A 26,741-nucleotide genomic window follows, 5' to 3' on the forward strand; every position below is an offset into this window, starting at 1 on the left:
CCTTGAATTTGTCCAGTATTTTTGACAGCGATGGTGTATTGAAGACATTGTAGTAGAGCATTCAATCATGATGATAGTTCAGAACTGGAATTCAGTAATCTCCATTTGCCAATACCAAGATTCATCGGAGGGAAAACACCCCACCAAATGTAAAATCATTTCAAGATGACGTAAATGGTTAGGAGACATCCGAAGAAAACCAGAAAAAATGCAATACATATTCCAAATCTCTAGGTATCTTAAACATCAAAGACGTCAACATTATGTTAAAATTTCAAAAACATTTATTCATTTCTCAACACAATTCAGTGATTTCTCAGAAACATGTACGTCTATATTGTTATAAAAATCAGAAAATATATAAACAAAAATACTATAATGCATGGTTGCAAACAATCTTAAAATGACCTGCTTTTGTATCTTTTTAAATTACTGATGTGACTGTTCATTGTGGTTCCCAACCCCTGAGAACATGGGCTCAGTGGTTAAGTGGAGGGGCCTTGTGACTCTGTGTGAAAAACTGCTGTTACATTTTAGTGTGTGTTTCTATACTCAAACAAAAGCCTACTTGAATTCCTTTAACAATGAGTGGAAATTTCTTTCAGCCAATCTTTCTCCATAATTAAGAAGCCAACTGAACGTGACCTGTAGATACATTTACGACAAGGATGATTCCTTCAAGTGTTTAGCAAAATCCAGGGGTTTGTGAACAACAGTCTCACTGATGCGTTGTTGAAGCTGTTTGTTTAGCTCTTCGTCTATAAATGAATCCATTTGTGAGAACGTATCCTGAAAATTACAAAATATTAGTTGCATTACTAAACAAGGCCAGTATGTGTTTTCCATGCATAGCTTAAATTAGCAGTCCTGTTTCTTGCCCATGTCCCCAGTCATCTAGACGAGGCCTATGGAACTGGCAGCTCATGTATATCTGGCCTGCCAGTAAGTTTCACTTGGCTAGCAACAAAGCGATGTGTCAGGCAGTCCTTCGTAAGCTCATGGTTTTGGTGAGGATTTTTTGTTTTGTTGCAAACTGGACTTTAGAAGAATACCTACTACACATAGCCACAGCTTCCAGCTCTGAAGGCGCTTACATACTGCTTCCTGTTCAACACACCTTATGCAAATAAATCAAGCATCTCTGCTCAGAAGGCCAGTGAAAGCAATAATGCTAACAGCAGAGGTGGTGAGGCAGAAAGGAATGCCCTGACCCTGCCTCAAGAGATCCCTTCTGCCTGCAGCCAGATCTGGAGCCCTCCACTTTTTCCTGGTGCTCAGATGAGGAAGGTCACGCACATGATTTATACCTCCCTGTTAAAAGTCTTAACACTCACAGAGTCGAGTACTTTGTGCACTCAAGGACAAATGAGATCCTCTCTTTAGTGGTGCACAGGGAAAGCAAGCCCCAATTCAGAGCTGCTGTCACCAGGGGGGAGGTGCTGACAGACAATGGCAGCATGGCACACAGAGAAAAATACGCAGGACAGATAGGGTAAAACTTAGATACTGCCAAAAGTTGTTAAATGAGCCCAACAGCCAGAGAGTAGGCAAGACTCCAAGGTAATCTTCCCAGTTATGTCCATTATAACCACCTATGGACAGTTTGTTCTGTTATCTTCCTCTTCCTTTGTTTCTGCTGCCTTAAAGAGCTTCTGCATTTCCTTATTCAAGCACTACAAATCTCCTATCTGCTGTTCCCAGCCTTGTTCTGTCAGGGCTGCTTATCTAACACCCTAGCAGGACAGACATGTCAAGAAGTCATTGTAAAAGGACAGAATAAGTAAGTACAAATACATTTTCAGAAGTTGCTTCTCTAAAATTGAAAAAAAAAAAAATTGTGCTTTAAAGGCTTTAACTGACATTACTGAGTTACAAATTGGAGGCACTAACAAGGTTAATAGGTTACAATGTTTTCATTAGGAAGAAAGAAAATTAATTATCACTTTTTAGAGGACACACCACTCACTGGACATTTAATGGAGGCTGGCATGTGGAACACATCCAGTGCTGAGGATCTAAAAAGTGTTCACCCATTTCTGCTCTTTATACATTAGCTCTTTGTTCCCTTCAAATTTACACTTTAAAGCTATGAAGTGACACTAATGGGGATCAGTATCCTTCTACATACTGAATCAAAGGCTCTGGAAATCCAGCTGTCCTGCCAACTACCCACACTGGGGAAAGACAGCTGGCTTTTTATTACTGCTTTTTTGAACAAACATTAGTTCATCATTACAGAAAAGGGACAGAAATCTGCACTGAAGATTAGTCAGATAAGTAAAATAATAGCTACCACAGTCATCTTGCTACATTAACTGATGCTATGGGAGGTGGAACTATTCATACAGCTTTTCTTCCTTCTTTATAGTCAGTGCTATCTTATGCCAGTTAAAAAAAATACTTGACACAGAAAGTACAGAAACCAGAAAGCCAAACTAAGTGCGCTAATGCCTGGGCGCTGCATAGTGAGCCAGCAAACACAGCTTATACTGGTATATCATGTGGTTAAAAAAGGACACAGAGATGAGATGGTACCTTTCTTCTGGGTGTTACTGACGCAACAGGGGGATTAAAGGTCATTCCTCTCATACTGTATGCCTCAAAAAGTTCTGTAGCAGGCCTATAGCAAAAACCACAGTGAAAGAAAAATGGCATTAGATACATTTTCAAATAATATATCACGAAACCAAGAGCAGCTTCTCCCACCCACACGCCATTCACACCCTCCACCATGCTGTAAGAGAAGGCGTCAGAGTAATGAGCATCACCTGGAAAAGATCGGAAGCCAACAGCGGGGAAACAATGCAACTAAAAGCAAGTAAAATGGGTCTAAATACTCAGCTGGGGGACAGAAGAAGAAATGAGAGACAAGAAAATTGTTCTGTTGGCTTGCCAGAGCTACAAGCAGTCACTGCTTGCCCTATACATGTTTGAAAAAGTAAAAAAAAGTATGTGGATAAAGGTCATCTAGCTGATACAATCTGTTAGAATTTCCAACAGTTCCTTACAAAAGGGTTTTATGAAAACTAAGCAGCCATGGGAGAACAGGGAAGACCATCACACGGGAAAAGAACTAGTTAAAAGACAGGAAACAGAGGACAGGAGTCTATGATCAGTTTTTGCAATGGCAGGAAGAAACTATGAGGTCTGTGCCAGGACCTGTGCTTTTCAACACACTCAAAAATGAGCTGGAGAGTACGAAGTTATTTGTGGTAGTAAGAATGAGCTGCCTGTGAAGAACTGCAGATAGACTGTATGAGATGGTCAGTAAAATGGCAAATGAAATTTAGTATGGAAAAAAAAAAAACATAGAGAAAAACAATCTCTGCTTCACATAAAAACAATAGGCTTTGATCTGACCACTATCAGTTAAGGGAAAAAATCTTGTTATGACAGATACTTTCATGGGATTGTGACCTTAATGCTGTTTGGAGTTGAAAAGAAACAGAGAACAGCATAGAAAATAGTTACATCGGTATATAAATTCACAGATCACCCACATCTCAAATGTTGCATGTGAGTCTCCAATTTCCTCATCTTGAAATACTTGAATTGGTAAAAGTTCAGGAACAGGCAACAAAGATGATGAAAAGTATGGCACAGCTCCTGTCTGGGCTGGATCCCTTCAGCCAGAAGAGATGGTAGACAGAAGGACAACATGATAGAGGTCTACCAAGTCATGTGAGGCACAGAAAGAGCAGACTGTTCCATTTCACCTCCCAGAGCAAGAACCAGGGACTCTTAAATTGTGCATGCTGCCACCAGGTTCAAAACAAAAGAAGGTAAGTCTTAACGTAACAAGCTGTAGACTCATGGAACCCTTACCAAACAATGCTGTATCTGCAAAATGTGTGCTTTGGTTCAAGGCACACTGAACAGTTTTGAAAAGAATTCCATGAAGAGGTACTAAACAGAAAATGGTATCAGGTTCAGGAAATCCACCAGGCTGAAACCAGTCAGAGGCTGGGACACTGCTCAGAGCATGTGTCTTATATGCTGGCCCTGTTTTTACTCTTCCTGAGGCACCTGCTTCCAGCCACTGCTGAAGACAGGATACTGAATTAGATCCTTAGTCTGAACCAGGATGGCTGTTCTTATGTTTTAACATACTATGGACATTACACTGCAACTTCGTTTCCAGTTTACACTGGACAGCCACGGTTCAGTGATCCTGATCCATATTCAGATCAGGGCGCCTACTGAGGAAAAGCAGATATTTTGCTCCCGTGGGAAGAAACCACACTGCACTTTGAGATTTTTGCCCTTGTCACAGCCTGGCAACAAGCCTCAAAAGAAAAAAAGAAAAAGGCAGCCAACATTCTGTACTGGCACAAGAACAAAGAAAGTGAGTTTGAAGAACAGAATCTTTTAATTTTACGGATAAATATTTTTAGGGATTCCTTTAATAAAGTTTGAGCAACAGCTTCTTTTCAGAGCACTGTTTTTAAAAACAGAACTCTTTGATAACTCACCTTTGGCTCAAATCAAGTGAAAGAGCTCCTGAGCCTTCAGTTGGAGCTCCAGCAAGAAGGTGAGCTGCAAATTTCTGCACTGTTGGATGATAGTGTCTCTGAAAGAAAGGAAGAAAGAAGGCAGTTGACTGAGGGATAAGGGATAACATATTTACCTATGGATTCTCGCATTTATTTCCATTTCAGTAAGATGGAAGGTTCTGCTTTTGTTTTAGATAGAGAAACTGAGCACCCCAAGATCAGCCAGTTTCTGGGGTTAAGTGAATGAGAACACCCAGTTATACATTTATTAACTAGTATGTCATGCTGTGAGCGTAACTCTCCACAGTTAATCCAACTCCTACTCCCAGAAGGCAGGAGAAAGGGCAGAGGAAGCCCTCCCCAAGCCCCAAACTCTAAACCCTGGCTGGAATGACAGATCAAGGTGTCAGCTGCTCCCCGGAGAAGGGGTGGACTGCAAGGGAACTTAACAGATTGAAAAAGCCTCCAAAGGAGTCTTATTAGGCAACCTGCAGTAAGATCTCGTGTGGTACTATCATAGGGGATGTGCAACGTCCCCTTTTGAGCTCATTCCTTCCCTATACCACTGTTCCTTCCTCTGTGTATGGAATAGGCTCATGTGAGCCAGATTTGATTGATAAGCCTGAAGACCTCTGTTCTCTATTTGTGTAAAGCATATAAACATTTAGCAGCTATTTACTGCTGACTTTTACTTCCCAAATCACTCAGCTACTCACTAACCTGCAGTAAATGCAGCTCCCACAGAGCTGTGTTCTGAGCATTGCAATGCTCTGGTTCATCTAGTTCTGGGAGATAAACTCCACTGCCTTGAGATTCATTGTCTAGTAAGAGGTCCATCTTTGGGAATGTCTGCAACACAAAAAAAAAGGACTGAGTCGCTTATATTACACATCCAATTATAACATGGTTAAGCTAGTTCAGGACTCATTCCACGTTACTCAGTCTCAGCAGCATTTAAGGATATTTTGTTTTCATCACTCTTAAGATGCTTCAAAGTATTTTGCAAAAAATCAATTTGTCAAAAAATTCAGTAACCTTTACCCAGTAAGCTAGAAATTCCAGTAAGCTAGAAATTCCAGCACGTAAGACTTACTTGCATTAATACCCTGTTTGTTGCCAAGATCCCAACACTGGAGTTTGGAAGTACATGAAGAGCAAGCGTGGAAAGTCGCTTTAGGAAAGCAAGAGCTCGTTGCTGGGAAACTTGCTTTCTCCGCTTGGCAAACATGACATCCAGGCACTGGAGCACAATCCCTATATCATCATTGGTACCACCTCAAAAGCAGAATTTCATACAAAGAGTAAATAACCATTTCGAGGAACATACAGCTAAATACTCTGCTACTGACTGTACACTGGAACCTGAGAAACAGCATGAAAGCTGAGAGGTTCAAACACAGCACTAATGCGATACAGACATAAGCATCCATCCTTTTTTGGTAAAAATAGTCCAGCTTTGAACATAAAAAACATATCATTGTTTCTGTGCTCCTTTCTAAGAAAATATCTGTTCCATCAAAAATGTCTAAACATTAGAAGCAGTTATTGTTTTAACCCTAAGGGCATGCATTGTATCATCTTCTATAAATTGTTAAATGGTGCAAAGATTTAGTCTTTTACCCATCCAGAATTGTAGGATGTTTTTTCTCAATCTTTCCTCCTTAGTGAATACACATTTATGAAGTTAATTAAAATTGTTAATTTCAAACTTTATAGTTATCTTTTTTCATAAAATATTCAGCTTCTCAGAATTATTAGAAAATTTAGATGAGAAAAATAGAACACCAGAATTGTAAAAATCAGAAATACAAACCAGAAGATTTTCAAAAACAGAATTCAAATTGAAATTATTTTTAAAATTATATTAGAAAAATTAAGATATTTTTCTCTATTAGAGAAAGAATTAGAGAAAAAATAGAGAATTTTTAAATTGCCACTGAAAGAAACAATTATAAGGAAGTCAAAAAACTTAAAACTGAGGACAGGATAAATACTCATCCAAAGATCACATACTCGGCATTCCCCTAATGAAATGACATAATTAGAACCTGTTACCATGTATTGCAATAATACTTCTAGTATTTGTATTGCAATAGTGCAATGTGCAGCTTGAGAAAAAAGTAGATTAAAACAGACAGTAATCTTTTCAGAACTCAGATATCTTAAAACAACTGTAGTTTATTAACACTATATTAAGGCTATGATACCAAACAAGCAGAATAAGCATTATCTAGGTAAACACTGAAAATAATAATCTGGAGTTACCTGCATGTAGGCTGAACAGTGTCTTGTAAAGATGTGTGTAGAATTTCATCGGATCAATGTTAAGAACATCACCTATTAACATAATCCCAAATAAATGCATTTACTCCATTAATTTATCAGACAATACTAAACAAAAGTTTGTTTTTGAAGATCTCTTACCTTGACCAGAGAGTATATGAAAAGCACTGAGAATGCAATGAAGACTCTCACGATAGCTTAAACCCTAAGAATACAGAACTGATGAAGTACCCAAAAGAACATAATTTTAAGACAACGGTAACAAAAATAAGCTCAACTTACCCCAGATGCAATAAGAGAATGAAGGACAATCAACAGGTCATCAAAAAATTCCACATTTATGAGATGAGCAAACCTTCAATCAAAAAGATTTTTATTTTTAAGCTATAGACATTATCTGCAAACTTAGTTCAAAGTATTCTGAATTGCCAAAATCCACACCTTAAAAGTGGAGCTAAATCAAATGCTGAGTATCTATTATCTTCACACAGATGGATGACTCAGCCCCCAACTGCTAATCACGGCTTCCATATAGCACTAGAGACATGCTCGTGTTCTTCAGGAAGTAATCAGACAAAACAATGGAATCGCATCACACCCTGCTGGGTTTGCATCACACCAATTCTATCATGGGAAATTTCATATCACATTGAAATGTTTTTAGAAGTAGGTGAAAACTTCAGCAGAGATATAAAACACTTTCAGCAAATTTGTCAGGGACTGTCTTCTCTCACTGCTTATAAATCCCTTCCAAAGTCAAAAATCCCTTTAGCACTTTATGTCTTTTCTAACACACATAAAAGAAGGTGGATTCAGTTCTTACTTTGCAAGACCTTCTAGCACGGCTGGCAGAAGTGGAGACTTCTGAGCTTTCTTCAAGATTCTAAAGTAAGTTACAAATACAATATTCAAGGTCTCTGTGTGCTGAAGGAAAGAAAACAAAATAAAATACTTAAGCATTTCTACTTCACTTAAACTCAATTGAAAATGCTCCTCTCCGTCCAAGCCTGCACTCAGGCCTTCCAAACCATCCTGGCACTGCCACCTCTGCTCTTCTTATGCTGAAAAGCTCAAGTCCTGCTCTCCTGCCCCCTATTCTGTCCCCTCACACTGTCCTAGCTAAACAGCCTCTCTGCCCCTCAGTCCATGCTAGCCACACTTCTCCTTTGCCTAAAGGCCACTCTGAGAGGCTGGTAACAGCCATTACATAGTGTCATCTGGAACAGGGCACCTGGAGGACGTATGTCAATGGATTCAAATACCTTTTTGTGCAGAGAACAGAAGGTAGGAATGGCTAAGTTGGCTTTCCTGGGTAAACCGAGAGGGCTTACTTTACAAAAACCTAGACCTCTGGCACAGGCAAAACGTTTGTAAGCTGCCAACATTATCTAGAGGTGTGGAATGCTGACAGGTTGGGATGGAGGGGAGACACTTGGTTACAAAAGGGTTAGGAGCTGCTACTTTGCAAATATACGAAAATAATCTCTAAATTACTTACCAGCTTCAGTTTTTTTTCTTTACTTTCTGACGCTTCTGCTTCCAAGAGTTCTCGTTCCAGTTTCTCTTCTGCCTTCTTCCACTGAAAACATACAGTTGATTTTAAGACAACAGATTAAATGTTTCCAACCAGCCTGGATATCCAGGTTCCAAAGACAGCCAGAGAACAAATCTTCCATGCTTGGTGAGTTGCTTAAGTCACCCTGTGATGCTACAGGGTAACCACCTTAGATATATTCCTTCCTATCAGAAACAACTAATCAAAGGCATTATCAACACCAGAAAGAGAAAAACATTAGGAAGATAATTAAATTCCCTGTAGAACCTCATAAATGTTCAAGTACAACACAAACACTGATCACTGATGCTGAGAGGTAACAACGGCAACAGAAGTGCAATCATTGCTAGAACAAATTGCTACATAAAGTCACTGAAGTAGAGCAAGAGAAAGTACACGTCATACCTTTCTTTGCATTCTTGAAAGATTTTTTCTTTTCTCTTTGTAAGTCATGAACTTTTTCTTTGGTGCAATGTCTTCGGAATCTTTTTGTAATTCTACTTCCTTAATTCTTAAGTGAAGAAATACTTTTAACACCTATTTTAAAATAAAAGAAATACAATGAAAGGTGATCCACAACAGAGGAATGGAGGGTAAGAAATCCTGAATTCCATTCCAGCTAGTGGGCTTTGCTGGTCAAAGGTTCTTCTGTTTACTCCCCTCCTGTTCCTTCATACCTGTATCTCTCAGCTCTGCTCCCAGTTCCTTCCCCAGCACTGTCCATTTCTATCCATTCCTCCATTTGCCTCTCTCACTTCAAGTCTCCCTGCCTGACTTAACCCATGTCTGTCGGGATCTGATCTCCTCCTCCCAGTCTCCTTCCTTTGCCCCATCTCTCTCTTTCTAACCCTCTGGCTCAGACCACTCCTAAGCTGCCTGTGTTCTGACAGAGTGAGGAAATGCTGCTTGTCTGTAGCCAGCAGCTGCACTAACTTTAACTTTCAGATTTTTTTTTTTAAACCATTGACAGAAGAAAATTGTGTAGTACAACTGAAAGACTCTTACCTCAGGTCTGACATCGTAATTTCTACCCCTCACAAGGCCAGAAATGACCTTAACTACACCAAGTGAAGCATAGCCCAACTTGTCTTGTTTAAAGAGCTTCTTAACTGCCTCAAAGCACAGTTCAGAAATCTGAAAAGTGAATTCAAAGAAATTCTTCTGTAAAGCCAAGTCCATGACAACAGCTAACTGATAATACTGATGGTATTTACTAATTAGAAAGTGGACACAGCCTCTAAAATAGCAAAAAGATATGGCCACAAGATCTGGATATTGTGGAATAAAGCTCAGAAATAAGATTATTTTTCATGCAAAACAAGAACTTCTTCCCTAATCAGAAAATCACTTACCATTTTTGATGCATCATTCATCAGCGGAACAATGAGAACAATAATGTTATTGTGGAAGTTAAAGTGGGGTAGGGCCACAAGCAGCTCACACAGACACTTCACTGCTATCTCTGCTAGACCTTTGTATGCTTTTAATGAGATTACATTGCTTTTCTTCAACTTCCTTTGTTTCCAATCTGCACAAAATATTATTTTTAGTGATTAGTGTTCAGAATGTAGGAGAGCTTCTAAATATTTACGTTTTTAGTTACTGCAGGCATTCTCCTGCATACTCCATGCAAGTACTATTTCAAAGACAGCAGGTAGCATACAATCAGAGGAGGTAAACTGTGATGTCGCAAACAATTTTGCATTTACTACAAAAAATGGGAAGTGTTGACTGTACCTTTAATTGTTTGTTCCAGATTTTCCAAGTAAAATTTATACTGGCTCACAAGGCCTTCTTCAAATTCTCTCAGTTTCTGAGTTTCTTTTTTAACCTGTAAACATAATACAAATGAAATTTTATTTGGAGAGCTAAATCCTGAAATTAGCCAATGGTGAAAAAAAAAGTTTTAAAACAAATGTCAGATATCTAAGTAGTTTTTTCTTCTAGACAGACATTCCTAGAAATGTATTAAAAATAAAATATTTCTATACATGTTCTTGTGCTCAGAGGGCCTTTTCCAACTAGGCCTATTTCATTTATAGAGATTGAAGCAAAATTGTCAACTAGATGTTATTTTAAAGCCATGACTCTAAACTGCACTACCTATATTCAAGAAACTTTCTAAAGAATTGGTTAAAAACAAGCGCCAGAAAAACTCTGCATCTGTTCCGCAAATTATTGAACACATTTCAAAGAAATCTGTGCCAGTTAGGTGACAATGTTGCATAATTTACTTTCCTTCTAGCTCCCTTCAGTGTGACACAAAACACCGTCTTATTCCAAGGTTTATGATGAAAGTCACTCAGGTTTGGCATACGACTTTCATGTACTATTTTTTCCCCTCCATTACCACCAGCATGTCACCTACTTATTGAAGGAAGTACATAAGAATTAAAGGTTCAAAACAAAGACCTCTGGCCCCGAAAGTGTCGCAGTTTCAGAATTTCTGCAAGTACTTGTGTATTTGTCACCCTTTGCTCAAAACTATAAATTCATATTAAACAAATCAGTATTAGTATTTGGCATAACTTAAAAAAATCTGAACTACTCACAATAATCTATAAAGAAATTTGATATTTCACCTTGGTAGCCTTTTCTGCTTCAGTCAGAGGCCGAATTTTGTAAGAAGGCACAATATCTTTGAATATCTCCATCAAAGAAACCATGACCAGCTTCCGAACAATCACGGCCACATTAGGATCCTGTTCCATCAGCATGGCACGCAGCTCCTTCAACTTTTTAATCTGATTAAGAAAAGAGCCAAAGTCAGCTGAAGATCACCCACAAACCAACTTACAAACACAATGTACATTTCAGCAAAGTTTGCCACAAGAAACTTGCCTCATTTTTAAATACTATAAAGAGAAAGCCATTAACTCAGCAGTTACTCAGATGCTACTTAGCACTGCATAAAGAGCCAAAAAATGGTAGATATCCCAACAAAATTTTTATCTTGGGAATGTTCAAACTATCCTGCTATTACAAACTTGCACAGAATTATAGAAAATTACTAGCATATCCTGAAACATTGAGAACTATCAGATACAACCCTGAAATCAGCGCTTAAGTAAGCGTCATGCTTAAGGAACAAGGTAGTTTGGACAGGAAATACCACAGAGAGTATTATTCCTAAACCCACAAGTATTCAGAGGGACAAATTACTCCTGAACAGAGTAAGCACACTCACTTGGATCTTCACCTGATTCAAATCCTTTGTACCAACCTATGGCAGCAGTTTCACTGTTTGCCACCCCCTGATAAGTGATACAACACTGACCTTTTTCCTTGTTCTACCCAGGTATTTTTTCTGCCTTTGCTATCATTCGGTCACTTCAGATCTTTACTTATTGACTTACTACTCAACACAGGCACACATACATGCACGTTAAGTAAATGCTACCTACATTGTTGTCTGGCTCAGAGAGAATGGCAGATGCTAAGGCGGCTATGTGCATCTTCCTTTCCTGCAGCTTTTGTCTCCTTTGAGCAGCCATTTCCTCAGGAGTGAGAACAGGCAGTGGTTCTTCACTGAAGTCTAGCACAAGGTGTGAGAGTTAGAAAAGAGGGTCACTAGGGAAGCCGCTTAACAAACACCATATTGCAAACTACAGTTCTAGATACTGCATTTCAGATGGCTACCGCAATAACCCCACACAAGAGTAGCATACGCAGTTCCACAGTAAAAGAAACTTTAAGAATGACCTTGCTAGAGCTTGTATCAATCCAGAGATTAATTTTTGCTCCACTCCAAAATCTTATGCTTGCAAAAAGAAATGGACCAAATGTTTCTGAATCTGAAAATGGTATTCCCTAAGTACAGTGGGAACGGACAAACTCAACATACGACCCTAACTGTGCCAAGAAACTGCAGTGCTCTGTAATTTGCAGCAAATTATTCACCATTCACTTTTTCTTTTAAAAATACAGTTGTTTTATTTGTGTTTTCTGAGTATTATTTTGCTACAAGTATGTCCTTCCTCAACTTCAGATTATATTTAGAGAATAATGACCCAGAAGTGGCAGTTACAACTGCACCTGTTATTTGAATATGACTCTTAACTGGATGGCAAACTGCAAATCAAAATCTGAATTTCCTGGTATTCTGATGTGTTAAGTAAAAAATTTCAAAGACAAAGACAGACACTCAAAAGCCTACACAAGTCTGTGTCCTGAACTGCATTTCAAAATGATCTCAGAGTAATCAAACTAGAACCACAGCACATATTCTTCAAGTAAGATCAAGATTTCCCTTCTCACTAGCAAAGATGACACAACTGATATAAGGAACTTCATGCAAACATCAGTTCCAGGCGAAAATCAAAATAATTTTAAAGAAAGAAACTCTGACGCCAGCTGTTCCTCAGGTCCTGCGATCCTAACAGGTAAGAAAGCAAGCTGTGAATCACTGTTATGCTTTGGGGGCAACATGGTAATAAACATATTCAAAAACACCCTAAACAAAGTACACTTAAATAACAAAATTCCTTAGGGAACAGCAAAGTACTCTTCAGATATGTCAGTGATTTGGAAAAAAACAAAAACAAAACAAAAAAAACCCAACAAAAAGCAAACATGATGTTTTATTACCCTCTGCTTCCTCCATTTCTTCTGTATCCTCTTCTTCGTCCTGTGCAACATTGAGAACTGCAAAAACAGAGTGTCTAGTGTCAAGCATGTAATAAACACTGTGGAATTCTGAGAGAATAAATTATATACCTCTTGGCTACTATACTGATTCCAGAATCTGTGTCTTACCTGGCTTTTCCATACTTTGGGGAATAATGCCACCCTTGTCTTTGATGGGGAGCAGATGGATGAGTTCTTTTTCTGGCTCAGTCTGCATGCGTCTTGGCACCTTCTCATATTTGTCAATCACACTTTCATGTTTTCGTTTTTTGATGTGAACAGGTTCACTGAAAAATACAAGGCAAACTAAATGACTTAGCCACCTAATGAGACAAGAACCATGTATGACAGTATACTAGCTGGATTAAGTGTCCGCACTTAGAAAAATAAATAATGGCTGATCTTATTAAGTGTAATGTTTGAGTGTGTTCACCATTGACAGCACCAGTCACCACTCAGTTAAACAATGTTACTGTGTATCTGTATAGAATCTTTGAATTCAGGACAATACAGTGCTTCCCATCTCCTTTTATAGGAAACTAATTGTGAAATAAGCAAAGACAAAATGAGATTTAGTTAATCTGGCAGGTCAGCCAACTTCATGAATTTTGAAATGTTGGCATACGAGTGTAAACACACACATGCATGCAAAATGCTTGCATTGATTTTGAATTTACAAAAAAAAATTTAATTAAATGCTGTAACTGCTTATAGTACAGGCACACTATGAAGTGTGTTATCTGTTTATCTTATTTAAAAAGTAAAAGCCAGGGATGAAGAATGACATTGTTGAAGCTACATGGTCTGTCTTACAACAGGAACACTGCTTTTGTTCTTGTAAGGGGCAGAGTTTCAACTATGGCCATCTGAAGGACTCTGAAAGCTCTGGGCTCAGAGACTGCTAGGCTTCATACAAATGATTTTTACTTTCTGAGAAGTAGTTTTACATCCCAGGGTCTACTCAGATTCCCTGCACACACGACACAGTCACCCTACGCATGCATTGTAAGGACAGTGCACCAGCCTCAGCCTTGCTGTTCCTGTGCAGACCAAACCTTTCCTGTGTATGCAAATCCTACGCAACGAGCACAGGAATTCTACACGTCTGTGATTGATCTGTTGAGCATGAAGAAAATACAGCTGCTGTGAAAACAAGGGAAATTCTGGGTCATAACAGACATCTGGAAACCCTAGTACTAGCTGATGGGTTTTAAGATGGCACTGCTCCCATTCACGTAGCAGTAAGGGACTCAGAGACCCTTCAAAGTAAGGCAACAGGGAATAAATCAGATGAAGCTTGTAAAGGCAAACATCCTTGGGAAACATGATTTCAGCCCTAAAATACTAAAAATTTTGGAAAAGAGTAAGTAAAATACAAAGATGCAAACCAGAAACTATTAAGATATCTGCACAGCCTGTCTCTCACCTAGGCCAGAGTCCTGTTTTACCTGCCTCCCTCCCCACTGCACGAGCAGGTGCCCTGGTAGGACTGAGGCTCACTAAAAACTTAACCCTGAGCAGTCCTGCCATAAAGGACTCCACCAGCAAGCAAGCAGGCCTAGGACACTCTCACTGGACAAACAGTCCAGTGTGTTCCTTAAGATGTCCCACAGCCTCACTCTCCCCTACCGTGCCTTGACCCCCCAGGCGACGCTTAACCAGGATGTGATAATGAGTGGGTCAGCGCGCATTTTTATTTATCCCTACTCCATGTTAACTTTTACCACTACTACTATCACTTTTCTGCTCTGCTCACCGGGAAAGCCTGTGTCACACCCCACTCTCCAAGGATAACAGAAATAATGCAGTGTGGTGTACCCCTTCACAGGACATGTTCCTAACCTGCACATAAGCATATAAGAATATAAGTATTTAGTCTGTGCTAATATGAACACGGAATTTATAAGCGAGGTAATATTTGACAAGTTCTTAAGAATGATTATAGTTGATCAGAGTAAAGCAGATTAAAAAGACAAATTCTCCAGTTTAAGGGAACACTATGAAAGGAGCTAAAAGCTAGTAACAATAAAAGAGGTAAAAGTGTGTTTGTGTTTTTCCACTGTTCTAAAAATGCCTTGTCATAATGAATGCAAGACACATAGAACTGCATCTTGCAAAACGTCACTAAATAAAAACACACAATAAATTTTGACTTTTGCAAGACTTTAAACTTATGTGACACCCAGTTAGTTTGGGGGGAGGGGAAGGTTTAAAGTAAAATTCTTTTAAGTCAAGAACTTACAATATGGCTACTAGAGACTATACAGTAGAGTACAGCACAATTACAACTTCGGAAATAAAAAGCCATTTACTACTTCCCTTCAAAATTAGACTAAATTATTAATTAGTAACCATAATCAGCATTAACAAGTTAATATGTAGTGGAATTAGCAAAAAAAAAAAAAAGCTAGACGAAATGCTCTCTCTTCTTGAAAAGAATAAAAAATGCTTTTTGCTCATTTCATCATTTAGTCTGAAACAACTGCTCCAGAACTAAAGAAAACTGAAGTTTACAGGGAAAATTAAAACCACCCTACAGCAGCTAGGCATACAGAGTCTTTTCACATTCATCAAAAAAGGCAAGTTAAGATTTTCAAACAATCATGTAACCAGACTACTCTGTAGAAGTGTATTTGTAAAGACTTACAATTCTACAACTAGGAGCACTATCCTTCTATGTATTTCATTGTAAACTCTACCTAACACCTTGCTCCAGAAAACTGGCAATGAATTTTTTGTATAATGTTTTGGAGTTGCATGTGTTTACAGACACGGCTTCCAGAACTACTTTTTTTTTTTTTTTTTTTTTAACAGCAATTTGCAATGCAATAGGGAAAGTATAGTGGCCCAAAGTCCAGGGAACGTCCTGAATACTCTATATAGAAAAAAAAGACTCTGTATACAGATTAAAGCATTTCTTTCAGTTTGAGGAATGCTACTCATCTCACAGCCAGGGACTTCACGGGAAGTAACACTGTGCAGAAACAGTATCCTGAAGGTCAGGCAGAGCAGGTGAATGTACTGATACACGTCAATACATTAATACTGAATGTACTGACAGATTAAGGAAACACTAAACTGGAACTGCAAAGAAACACCAGACTGAAAGTGACCTCCTGATATATGTATTACGTTACATATTAACCACACGAAGCTGAATTAATACGAAAAGTAGACATCACAATAACACTCACTCAGAAGAAAGATCTCTGGTTAAAAAGGATGCTTTTTGAGCCAAATCCTCCATTAATTTTAAGTCATCTTCATCCATCATGTCCAGTGGAAGAGCATCTTCTTCCTCATCTTCTTCCCGTTTTTCAGCTATTTTAGAAGATGATGTGTACAGATCAAGATCCCGTACATATACTCAAACTTGAAAACCTAACCCTGCCTACACTTGTGAGACCGTTTTACACCTTACTTCAACCTGGAGCTCATCAACCTTCATGCATGTGTTTTGTGTTATCCCAGAAAACTGCCCCTTTATTGTGACATCCAATAATGATCAGAACAAACACATTTCTACCATCTCCAACTGTCAGATCTTGTTGCCAGAATAGCTACATTTTTTATTTTTCTTAACTCTCTCTTTCTTTCCTTTAAACAAGAACAACAATTATTTGTACACAGAAAATGAAATGTTGTTTTCTTGATACATAATTTTACAACATGAAGCAGCAGGATATTTAGTAACCCTTGTGCCTTTTCATTTACAAAAATAACTCTGAGCAAACACTTACCAACTTGTTTTTTCTTGCATTCTTCCAATGGAAAAGGTTTTCTAGAGATAGCATCTCTGACAGCCTCCCTTAGCTTCTTTTGTTCTTTTCGATACTTCTTAGCAGCACTCTGCTGCTTGTACTGTTTATTCTTTAATTTGTTGTCAAGTTTTATTTTACTAGTTCTCAGTAACTTGCGAAAGCTTGGAACTCGTTTTGTGTTTCTTCTCTAGGAAACAAACAGAAAGCTGCAAGTAACTGACACGTTCATAGTCTTTGTGAAATTTATTTCACTGTTTCAGATCTCGTTAAGTTCGTATTTCTACCAGGGCTCAACAACATGTTTCTTCCAAGCAGTATCATCAGTTAGCTGCACATTTACCCAACTGTCTTACATTTTTGAGGAGAGAGACCTGTGAAGAATGTTTTACAGAAACATTCTTTGACAACTCTTTTATTAAACTCTATGTCCATCACTTTTAGACACATGAACGCTCAAAGTACGGTAAACAGATTGTTAGGGCACAGTTCTTTGCCCTGTATGCTCCCAAGCACTCTGTCTCCTCTCTTCAGGATGCCGTTCTTCCCCAACACACGATAAGGTACAAGGTACCTTAGGGTACCTTAAGGTACTGGTACAAGGCCACAGCCTCTGGCAAATGTCCTCCTGCAGCACACTTCCCCATGCTGAGCTTTGGCGCTCTCCTGCCCCAAACCCTCCATGACCGGTAGCTGCATGGATGAGACGAGGCTGCCCGCTGCAAGGCTCAGAACAGCATGATGCAGAAGCTATGTACGTGTTACATGTGCCAAAGCTCAGGGAGCCACAGCGGTCACGAGAAAGAGGGCTCAGGGAGAGCCCAGAGGCGCAGATCAATACAGGCACCCTGTGCCAAAACCGCAAAACACTCCCAAGAGTGTTCAGGATGGAGACGGACGCAGCACAGCTTACCTACTAACGGGCATGGGAAGGCAAGGGCTGTGGAGAGAAAATGGGCCATCGTATTAAGAGTCTTGGTAGGGGAAGATGTGTCCCTTTAGCAACGGGACAAGTGGCTGGACCAGTGTGGGGCTCCTTGCATCTGGAATTTCTGTCAGTTCACCTTTAGCTTCCCTTTAGTTTTGACTACTGGGAAAGCGCTGAAGAGACAGAAGCAACACTGACGCTTGTCGCTATGCCATACACACAACACTGAGCTAGAGCAGCTACAGACAGCAATACCCCTGCCTAGAAGTCAGCTCGGACTCTGCTTTTGCTCTCCTGATGCCACCTCACATTCCGAGTGCATGTGAGCAGGACACGCTGCAGACTACCCTGCTCTCCATTACAGCTCCGACGCCACGCTCCTCAGTATAACGAACAATGGCGATTCATTTCTTCTTCCACGCCTCAGTTTTGGCAAAATCACCTTCGAAGGGTGAGAGACGAACCTGCATTTTGCCGGGAACCCGCCGCCGAAGGGGCGGGCTGCTGCCCGCTCTAGGCACGCCGCATTTTACCACCCGCCCCCCCACGCTCGGCGTTTTGTCGTTCCCTACAGCCCCACGGCCGCAGCAGCACCGGACAAACCCGCTCGGCCCGAGGGGACGCAGAGCCGGCACAGGAAAGCAGCCCCCTCCCGAGGAGCCCACGGCGGAGGCCCAGGGGCCGCCCCCCGCATCGCCGGCCGGGCCGGGCCGGGCCGCCACGCTGCCGCCATGTCAGCCCCGCGGCAGCACAGGGGGCAGCGGGAGGCCTGGGTACCGCTCCCCCGTCCCGCCCAGCCCCGTAGCGCGCGCGCGCGCGCACACACCCACCCACCCACCCCGCCGCGTCTTACCGGCTTCATGGCGGCGGCCTCGAGCGCGTGCCGTGCCGGCGACGGGCAGCGGAAGCGCCGGGTGGGGGCGGAGCCGAGCCGAGCGCGCCCTCGCCTCGCGCGGCCGCAGCCACAGCGGCTCCTGGCGGCGGCGGCCGAGCTGGCTCCGGCTGGCGGGGCGGCAGCCGTTGCTGAGGGACGGGGGGGGGGCGCCCGCTCCGGCGGGGAGCTGCTCCCGCTTCATAAATAAATAAATCTTTTATTTTAATGCTCCACCCTCTGCCCCGCACCAAAATGCTCCCTCCGGGAGCAGAGTGTCCGCCTCCGAGCCTCAAAAAGAGCAAAGCTAACCTCAAGGCGTACTACGCTGCCCTTCACCTCAGCTCCTCAGGGAGGCAAGAAATCTAGGTAAGAAAAGCGTGGTTACTTAGTGCAGTAACCAGCTCAGTTTTCATCAGTACAACACTATCCTTGAGGCACTCTCTTGCCCTACTTAGTAGCAAGTTATGGAGGAATCAAAAAGAACCACAGCTCACATCTGCTACAAGTTTTATTTACACAGGAATTGTTACTAGTGGTCTTAAAGGAAGGCTTGATCCTTCTATTTACAGTTATATACAGATTTATAGTTGAAAAGTAAGAAAACTGTACAAGATAACACAAAAATATAAGACAAATTGGATCCAATTAAAGTAGTGAATACATAAGTTAAGAAAAATCTGACATTTACATTTCAAATTGTAATGTTATAAGTAGCATATATGTAGTTTTTAAACCAGATAGCAATGTAAGTTACACCACACTAAATCTTTACCCCAATTATGTAGACTCTGCTTTTAAACACCAGACAACTGGAAGCCTCCTGCACTTAAAAATACATAATGGTAATTGTGACTTGATTTCCACAGAGGGACCAGTTACAAAAACCCACATGTAAGGAATTTATTTACATTAAATATTAGCAAAAATGGACCAAGAGAGTGCAAGTGTTCCTCACCTGCAGTGCTATCCATTTTAAATTTCCATCCCCTACAATCACAAGTTGTTGTACAGCATCTTCAATAGGAAATGTTTAAAAATACCTGCTGTGACACATACAATATGACCTTATGTCTCACAGTTAAAAGATGTTAAAGAATTAAGTATCACTAAACCAGATGCTTTTTGGATTTCAGTATTGCACACTAATAAAAGATAGTTTCAAAAACAATTCTGTGTCTGCATTATTCCGAAGTGTTAAAAGTGGCTGCTCCTTTGACAACACAAAGTCTGCAGATAGCTTTGTCAGTTCCTAGTGTTCACCTTTACATACAAGTATTTCTTAGTCGGAAATGGCTCAACAAAATAAAACTTCTGGTGGCAAAACCCCTTCACAGAATACCCACTCCATTTTTAATAAGCTGCACAACCAATACACCAAAACAAATGCTTAACGCTACTCACTTTGAAAGCTGTACACTCTGAAAATAGCAGCCCCGATCTTACCACTGCTTAAAATTCAGGTGATTTTTGCTCTAACAGGTTTGGGCACAATACTTCCGCAGTTCCTGAGTAAATTACATTTGTGCAGACTGAAGAATGAAGCTGCAACTTAAAAAACAAAACAAAACACAAGTAAGAAAGACAATACCCCTTCCCAAATTTTAACCATCTTGCACATGAACATACCAAACAACCTTATTTGGTCCTCAATACTTTCAAATGGTTAATTTTGGAGGTAATATTTGTACCAAAGCATTTGGTTTGGATAGCAGTTTTGGGGCCTTAAGATTTAGCATTTCCCTCATCCCCCCAAAAAAAGTGCCTTTGTGGTATTTGTAAAAAAAGTTATGCCTCAAAATTTTTTTAAAGTACCAACAGAAGTTATTACAAATGTTTATTGCATTGAGCTGATTCTTTTAAAGTATTAAATATGAACTCCCCCGCTTCTCAGTTTCATACGTTTTAGTATTCTGTGTGAAAACAAATCTTCCCACGACAAAAGCTAATACTGGCAAAAGGGTGAAGATTTCATCAGTTCATTACTCCACTGAGAGCCGTGTCATTTTTCCATCTCACTTTCACATTTTCTATAGTGCTTTTCCACATAGAAGTGATGTGAAAAGCCCTTTGTCATCAAATGGTTTTCCACATTTTCAATTGACCTCAACATTACAACGATTAGCTTTTCAGTGCTGGGCTATGGTTCTTGTCCCCTTCTTTGTTGTCCTTCATCAGTGAGGCAAACACCTGGAAAAGTAAGTTATTTAATAAATACAAAAAAGCCAGTCTAATAAAAAAGATCAATATTAACCACCACAATATTAGCATGGAGATTAATTTCTAGAATGAGACACTAGAAAGGAAGTGCCCGTTGCTCAGAAGTCAGACATGCAGTATAAAGTAGTCATTAAGACAAGTGCCCCATATACTCATGTACTGACATGTCTGTTTTGAGATATATGTATCCAAGAAACTCACCTGTGCCCATTTTTTGTTACTATTCTGCATCTGAATAGCTGCAATACAACTAAAAAGCTTTTCTGATGTAATGTCTTCTGGAAGTTTTGTTAGAAACTGTGCTATATGAATAAAGTCCATCTGCAGGAGAATATCTTCATATAACCGAAGGATTCCTAATCCTGTCCTAAACAAAAATTCTTCTCCATCTCTACAGAAAACGTCCCAGACACGACAAGCCAGATCAAGTGGTAATGACTTGCTGTAGAGTGTAAAAATCCTACAATTGAGGAGAAAAAAAAAAAGGCACAGCTATAACTTTAACATATTTCAGAAAGATGAAAATACAACCTCCTTTAAATCTCAGTTACATTAGCTGAGAGTGAGCAGATGACAAGTTATTTCATATGTTCTTATTTTTTCCATACTTCAAAGATCCACAAGTCTCTAGTTTTTGAAGTCAGAACTCCTACTCTGAAACGCATCTCTATGCTACAGGAAATCCTCCATTCCAAAGCCACCTCCTTTAGGAAGCTCTGGCTAGAGAAGTTACAAACATCTTTACGCTCAAACAGGGTATAATATACTAATAAGAACTTAAGCAAAGATGATAACTGTGCAACTTAACCCTTCCCATTATTTAAGCCATTCAGTTTAATAGCTCTGTTCATCATTTGTTTTCTAAACTAAATCTAAAGCCACAAATCATGTCAATAGAAGGCTACATCCCACTAATGTACTAATGAGAATTCAGTAACTGCATTTCCATGATACATTTTGAATTTCTAGTCGCGTTAAAAATCGCCAAAATCTAAAGGCAGTCACTGTTCTATTCTTACTGGGAAGAGTACAATTGCATTTCTTATTGCAAAGTTTATTTTTAAAAAGCATTCATTATACATGGGCAGAGAATTCAGTCTGCTGTACGTACCATATTGTAGTGCTTCCTTTGATACAGAGCACAGTGTTCTCTGTTTCCCCATTATTCCTATTGGGAAGTGGTTCAGGAACCTCAGAACACTCCTTACTGCAGACTACCATAATCTCTTTTACTCTCTCTTTATAAGAGGAGCTCACTCCATCTCAAGGCCACTTTGGAACATGTGCAGGAATCAATCTTCATTTCTCACAGGTAACTGGAAGCAGAATATTCTAGTACTTTGTACAGCAGCACTATTTCTGCAACAGACATACCTCTCTCGATCTGCCTAAACTCTTCAGGACTGCAGCACACTCCTGACTCAATGCTGCTATCGTGTAACCTGCTCCTGCTGAGACTTTCTGCTTACTGATAAGGTGCATCTTGTAGCTGAAGCTCAGATAACGTGACGTTTTTGTATTATTTAATTCCACCCAATTCAGTTTACTCTATTAGAAACTTCTAACCCATATAATAATCCTCTATGAAGCACATCCTTATCCACACACACACTTATGAATAGACATTCCATATTTGGCAGCACTACACACACTTCAAGGATGCTTGCATTACTGCCTTCCATTACAGGCACATAGTGTAGTTTGGTACTCTCTGCTTTAGAAGATTCATAACTTCAAAATGTTCACTGTATTTCCAAGTTTATCCCTTCCCAAACCAGGTCCTAAATTTCATCCTCCTTCTGCTTTAAAGTCTATATTCCTGTATTCATATTTTCTTCAGTAGCTATTATGCTCATTTCATCAAGTCACTTACAATCAGTCCTAAGACAACTACGGTGTAGTAACCTCCTCTCCCCTACTTATGTTACACATAGCTGATTCTAACCTGCAGCAATAAAATGAGACACACGGGACTCCTGTGTGTCTCGTTTTCTATCTGACTAGATGTCACTCCTAATCCTACCAGAGGAAGTGTGGTTGCACAAAACACTGCACCACGATTTCACAAGACCTAGAAAGCTGAGGTACACAAACACCTACTGAATGGTTTTTTTAATGCTGTGTTTCTATTCCTGAAAAACCTATAGCAAAATGGAAAGTGTTCCAACGGTTCTACAGTTAGGTTTGCTATGGTCTCTGAACTCACCAGTCTATCAAATATATGTCTGGAGTAAGACTGTATGATTTGAAATGAAGAAACAATTTGGGAAGATTTTCTTCAAAGAATACTTCAAAGGCTGCAAAGTATTTCAGCATCTGTAGAGATAGTAAAGCACCTCATAAGCAGTCACCAAAAGAATGTTTAGTTGTAAAATAACCCTAACCCCACCAAGAATTGAGGATGTCAACATAGCACAGTGTGACTTCTTAGGGTAAGTACAACAATTAAGTGTTTCTAGAGGGAAAAATCAAAACAGTAGAATGTGTTCTATAGATTAGTATGTGGTATTCTCAATTTTGTAGCCACAGGTTAGAGTTCTCCATTATTCAATAGGACAAAAGGAAGTCATCAATAAATCAACTGTGCTTCAAGTCAAGAGAATGTTATGGTTCAAAACCAGAAAACTCTGTGCATACCATGCTGTGATCCACACGGAAAAAGGCCAGCTGGCATGGCTTGTTTAGAAGGTTAGCAAAGGCAATGAAAGCATCTGCCTCTTCCAGATTGAGAATGAGCACAGCAGCAATGAAGGACATCCCTTGTACCTTCAAGTGGGAAAAGCATTGGGCAAATATAGGTGAGTAGGTTCAGTACTTCTTATATCTTTGGAAATGCAAATATTTACAGTCTGCAATATATCAAATACCATTGCAAAACATTTCCAGATGAACAGAAACAACACTGATAAATAATTTTTAATGCATGCAGTCAGTTTGATTTCAGCAAGAAATAGAGTGTTTCTTCAGATGCTGGTTTTAGGTGCTTGATGGAAGTTCTGGGAGGTCTCATGATCACAAGCCCTCGGGACTTGGAATGCAAGAACGTTAAAACCACACAGGCTGGACGCAGAGCTCGTAAGAGACAAAACTTGGCCTTAAGTTCATTGTTAAGCTATGGGAAAAGCAGACATGGAGAAAAACCTCACATATGGGACAGTTTAGACCCAGACAGATATGTTGGAATTGAGACAAAATTCTGTTTCAGAACAGTCAATACGTATCTTTCCACTTGCCAAACAGTATTTGTTCACATACGTAAAAGTACTTTTAAGTGGTTAGCTACAATGCAAGTTTACATTCTTCCATGATTACTCTCTCAAAAACACTTTAGCCTGCAATAAAAGTGAAGAGCATTATTCTCGTAGTTGTTAACTGATGATCTGAATACCCATTATACTAAAAATAATTTTACCAATTTCAACTGCAATTATGATTATTCTGCTGCTTCTAGGCATTTATGCTGCCTGCTCCTCATTTAAAAAAAACACTCAGTATTTTAACCAACTAGGGAAGAGTATTGACATGCATCAGAAGCAGTCCAGCAGCTTTCCATTTTTGTGGGATAGATGGGTGTAGAAATAAGATTACATTAAGTTTACTGCCATATTAACATAAAAAAAAAATCTATGATCAGAAATATCCAGGCTAGTTGTGTTCCTAATGAAAAAGAGAAGACCTATCTATGAAAAATTCCTTATTTGCCTTTTAAAACTCCACCCTGGGAACGAGCTGTCTCAGAACCTGCAGAGTTTGCAATCTCACTTAAAGAATATGGGAGGGTCTTAAGAAATGAGGTCACAGATGACAGAATTCAGGGCTAAAAACATTTGAACATGAAAAAACAACTAGATACTGATGCAGAGTCCCAAGCATATCTGATTTAAAGAGGAAAACACACCCTGTGTTAAATAATGCTTTGTTGCATGGATCAGACTTAAAACTCTTCAAGTTCTTTTTAGCCCAGAAGCGATTAGAGCTTGCGAAAGGTGTTCCTAGCTACCCCCAGGAACACAGAAAGAAAAAGAAAAAAGCATCTGTTATTTAACTGCTTCTGTAAGCTGACACCATTCAGAGAGATGTTAGGTTTAGCTGGTTGGTTTGCAGGTTTTTTTGGCAGTTTTTTATGGGTTTTGGTTTTGTTTGGTGGTTGTTTTTTTTTTTTTTAAAACACAGTAATGTTTGCTGCAAAAATGTTATCTTCACTGAACTCAGATGGAGCAATTGATCTTTGACAACAAGACACCACTAAGGAGTTTCTGGATTTTAGGATGTGTGGTAGTGAAGCAGAGTATCAACTATGGAAATGGCAGCAGTGGGAGCAACACTAGGACAGAACAGGCTAAGTGCTCACTGGAAGTCTGGTAGCGGGTTTTTTTTCCTGTAGATACTCTGGGTCTGTCAGAACTATAATGGCTTGTGAACACATCCGTTCAAAAATTTTCCGTGCAAGCCTGTTGTGGTTTAACCCCAGCCGGCAACTAAGCACCACGCAGCCGCTCGCTCACTACCCCCCCACCCCTGGGATGAGGGAGAGAATCAAGGAAAAAAAAACCTCGTGAGTTGTGATAAAGACAGTTTAATAGGACAGAAAGGAATGAAAAACAATGAGAATAATAATATGACAATAGTAATACTAAAAGAATTAAACTATACAAAGCAAGTGGTGCACAATGCAATTGCTCACCACTCATTGACCGATGCCCAGTTAGTTCCCGAGCCGCGATCCGCCCCTCCCAGCCAACTCCCCCAGTTTATATACTGGGCATGATGTCATATGGTATGGAATAGCTCTTTGGCCAGTTTGGGTCAGCTGTCTTGGTGGTGTCCCCTCCCAGCTTCTTGTGCCCCTCCAGCCTTCTTGCTGGCTGGGCATGAGAAGCTGAAAAATCCTTGACTTAGTATAAACGCTACTTAGCAACAACTAGAAACATCAGTGTGTTTTCAACATTATTTTCCTACTAAATCCAAAACACAGCACTATACCAGCTACTAGGAAGAAAATTAACTCTGTCCTAGCCGAAACCAGGACAAAGCCAGATAGTATACTCATCCTTGACATTCAGTACATTTTCAGCTATTTAATTATCTCTAAGAATTACCATCATTGTAACTGCTATGAAATGAATAAGTGCCAAAGTTGATTTTTTTTTTAAAGTGCTAGTAGCATAAAGTTTAGACAACCTAGTTATTTAATACACTCTAATACATGACATCTTAAGCTTATTTGCCATGTTATAAACATTTTACAGCAAATACTTACATATCCCACATCCGGTCTGTAACATGTATACGCTCCTAAAACACTATGCAGGAGATCATGATAAGGACCACCCTAATACAAGGGGAGGGAGGAGGGGGAAAAGAAAAAAAAAAGTTTTTTTCAAAATCACTTTATAAATATAGGAAGGTAAGAAGCCAGTATTTTAAGATGCGAGCCAGTGAATTATTGCTTTGTTCACATCTAGAATAACACCACTTTTTACTCTAAGCGTTACCATGTATGTTTTTGAGATGTTAAAGGAAAGGTAACAGACCAATAATCCTATGAAATAATTAAGTGGAAATCAGTACCTAATGGAAAATGAGGATATATGGCACACATCAAGGGTTGGTTTTTCCTTTTCAGAGACAGTGGATGTTTTAATTCTTAGTAACACAAGTTACTGTATTACAATAGTGCATGCTATTTTATATACATGTGTGTGCATATATCTATATGAAAATCATAAAGCCTGAAAATGTGTACTAAAACGCATCAAGATTTCTTCTGTAGAAGCAGTGAAAATATTCTCATTTTTGCATGTAACTTCATAAACATTAATAGGAACCACATGCAATTTTTCCAGGAGAAAAAGCCTTATAGTCCATCATTAAGTGGCCCTACTTTAGTCTCATTAAAAAAAAAAAAAAAAAGATGACTATTTGCTGTTGTATGTAGAGAAGAACTAATTTTACTTTTGTTGTTTTATACAAACAACTTTTAAAAACTACTCCGTATTTAGCCAGC

The 26,741-nt window shown here is 39.6% G+C and overlaps 2 protein-coding genes across 2 annotated transcripts in view; both read right to left on the reverse strand.

Annotated features, from left to right (window-relative positions):
* Positions 1-272: 272 nt before the first annotated feature.
* Positions 273-18,505, reverse strand: NOC3L (NOC3 like DNA replication regulator). Its single transcript, XM_050898903.1, has 21 exons — positions 18,497-18,505; positions 16,698-16,905; positions 16,152-16,278; positions 13,087-13,244; positions 12,919-12,975; positions 11,736-11,866; positions 10,914-11,075; positions 10,069-10,162; positions 9,684-9,859; positions 9,337-9,465; positions 8,737-8,868; positions 8,275-8,355; positions 7,600-7,700; positions 7,059-7,131; positions 6,918-6,981; positions 6,759-6,830; positions 5,587-5,768; positions 5,214-5,342; positions 4,473-4,570; positions 2,536-2,620; positions 273-789 (listed from the first exon to the last, which is right to left on the reverse strand). The coding sequence occupies exons 1-21, from the start codon at positions 18,503-18,505 to the stop codon at positions 658-660; spliced, it is 2,400 nt and encodes a 799-aa protein (XP_050754860.1). The 3' UTR covers positions 273-657.
* A 502-nt stretch (positions 18,506-19,007) lies between these two features.
* Positions 19,008-26,741, reverse strand: part of TBC1D12 (TBC1 domain family member 12) — a 48,236-nt gene continuing 40,502 nt past the window's right edge. Inside the window, 5 exon segments of the mRNA XM_050899284.1 lie at positions 19,008-20,704; positions 20,936-21,194; positions 22,941-23,050; positions 23,372-23,500; positions 25,995-26,066. Coding sequence (XP_050755241.1) covers positions 20,636-20,704; positions 20,936-21,194; positions 22,941-23,050; positions 23,372-23,500; positions 25,995-26,066 — 639 coding nt within the window. The 3' untranslated portion in view covers positions 19,008-20,635.

Source organism: Gymnogyps californianus, chromosome 6 (genome assembly GCF_018139145.2).
Source record: "Gymnogyps californianus isolate 813 chromosome 6, ASM1813914v2, whole genome shotgun sequence".
Classification (NCBI taxonomy): Eukaryota; Metazoa; Chordata; class Aves; order Accipitriformes; family Cathartidae; genus Gymnogyps; species Gymnogyps californianus.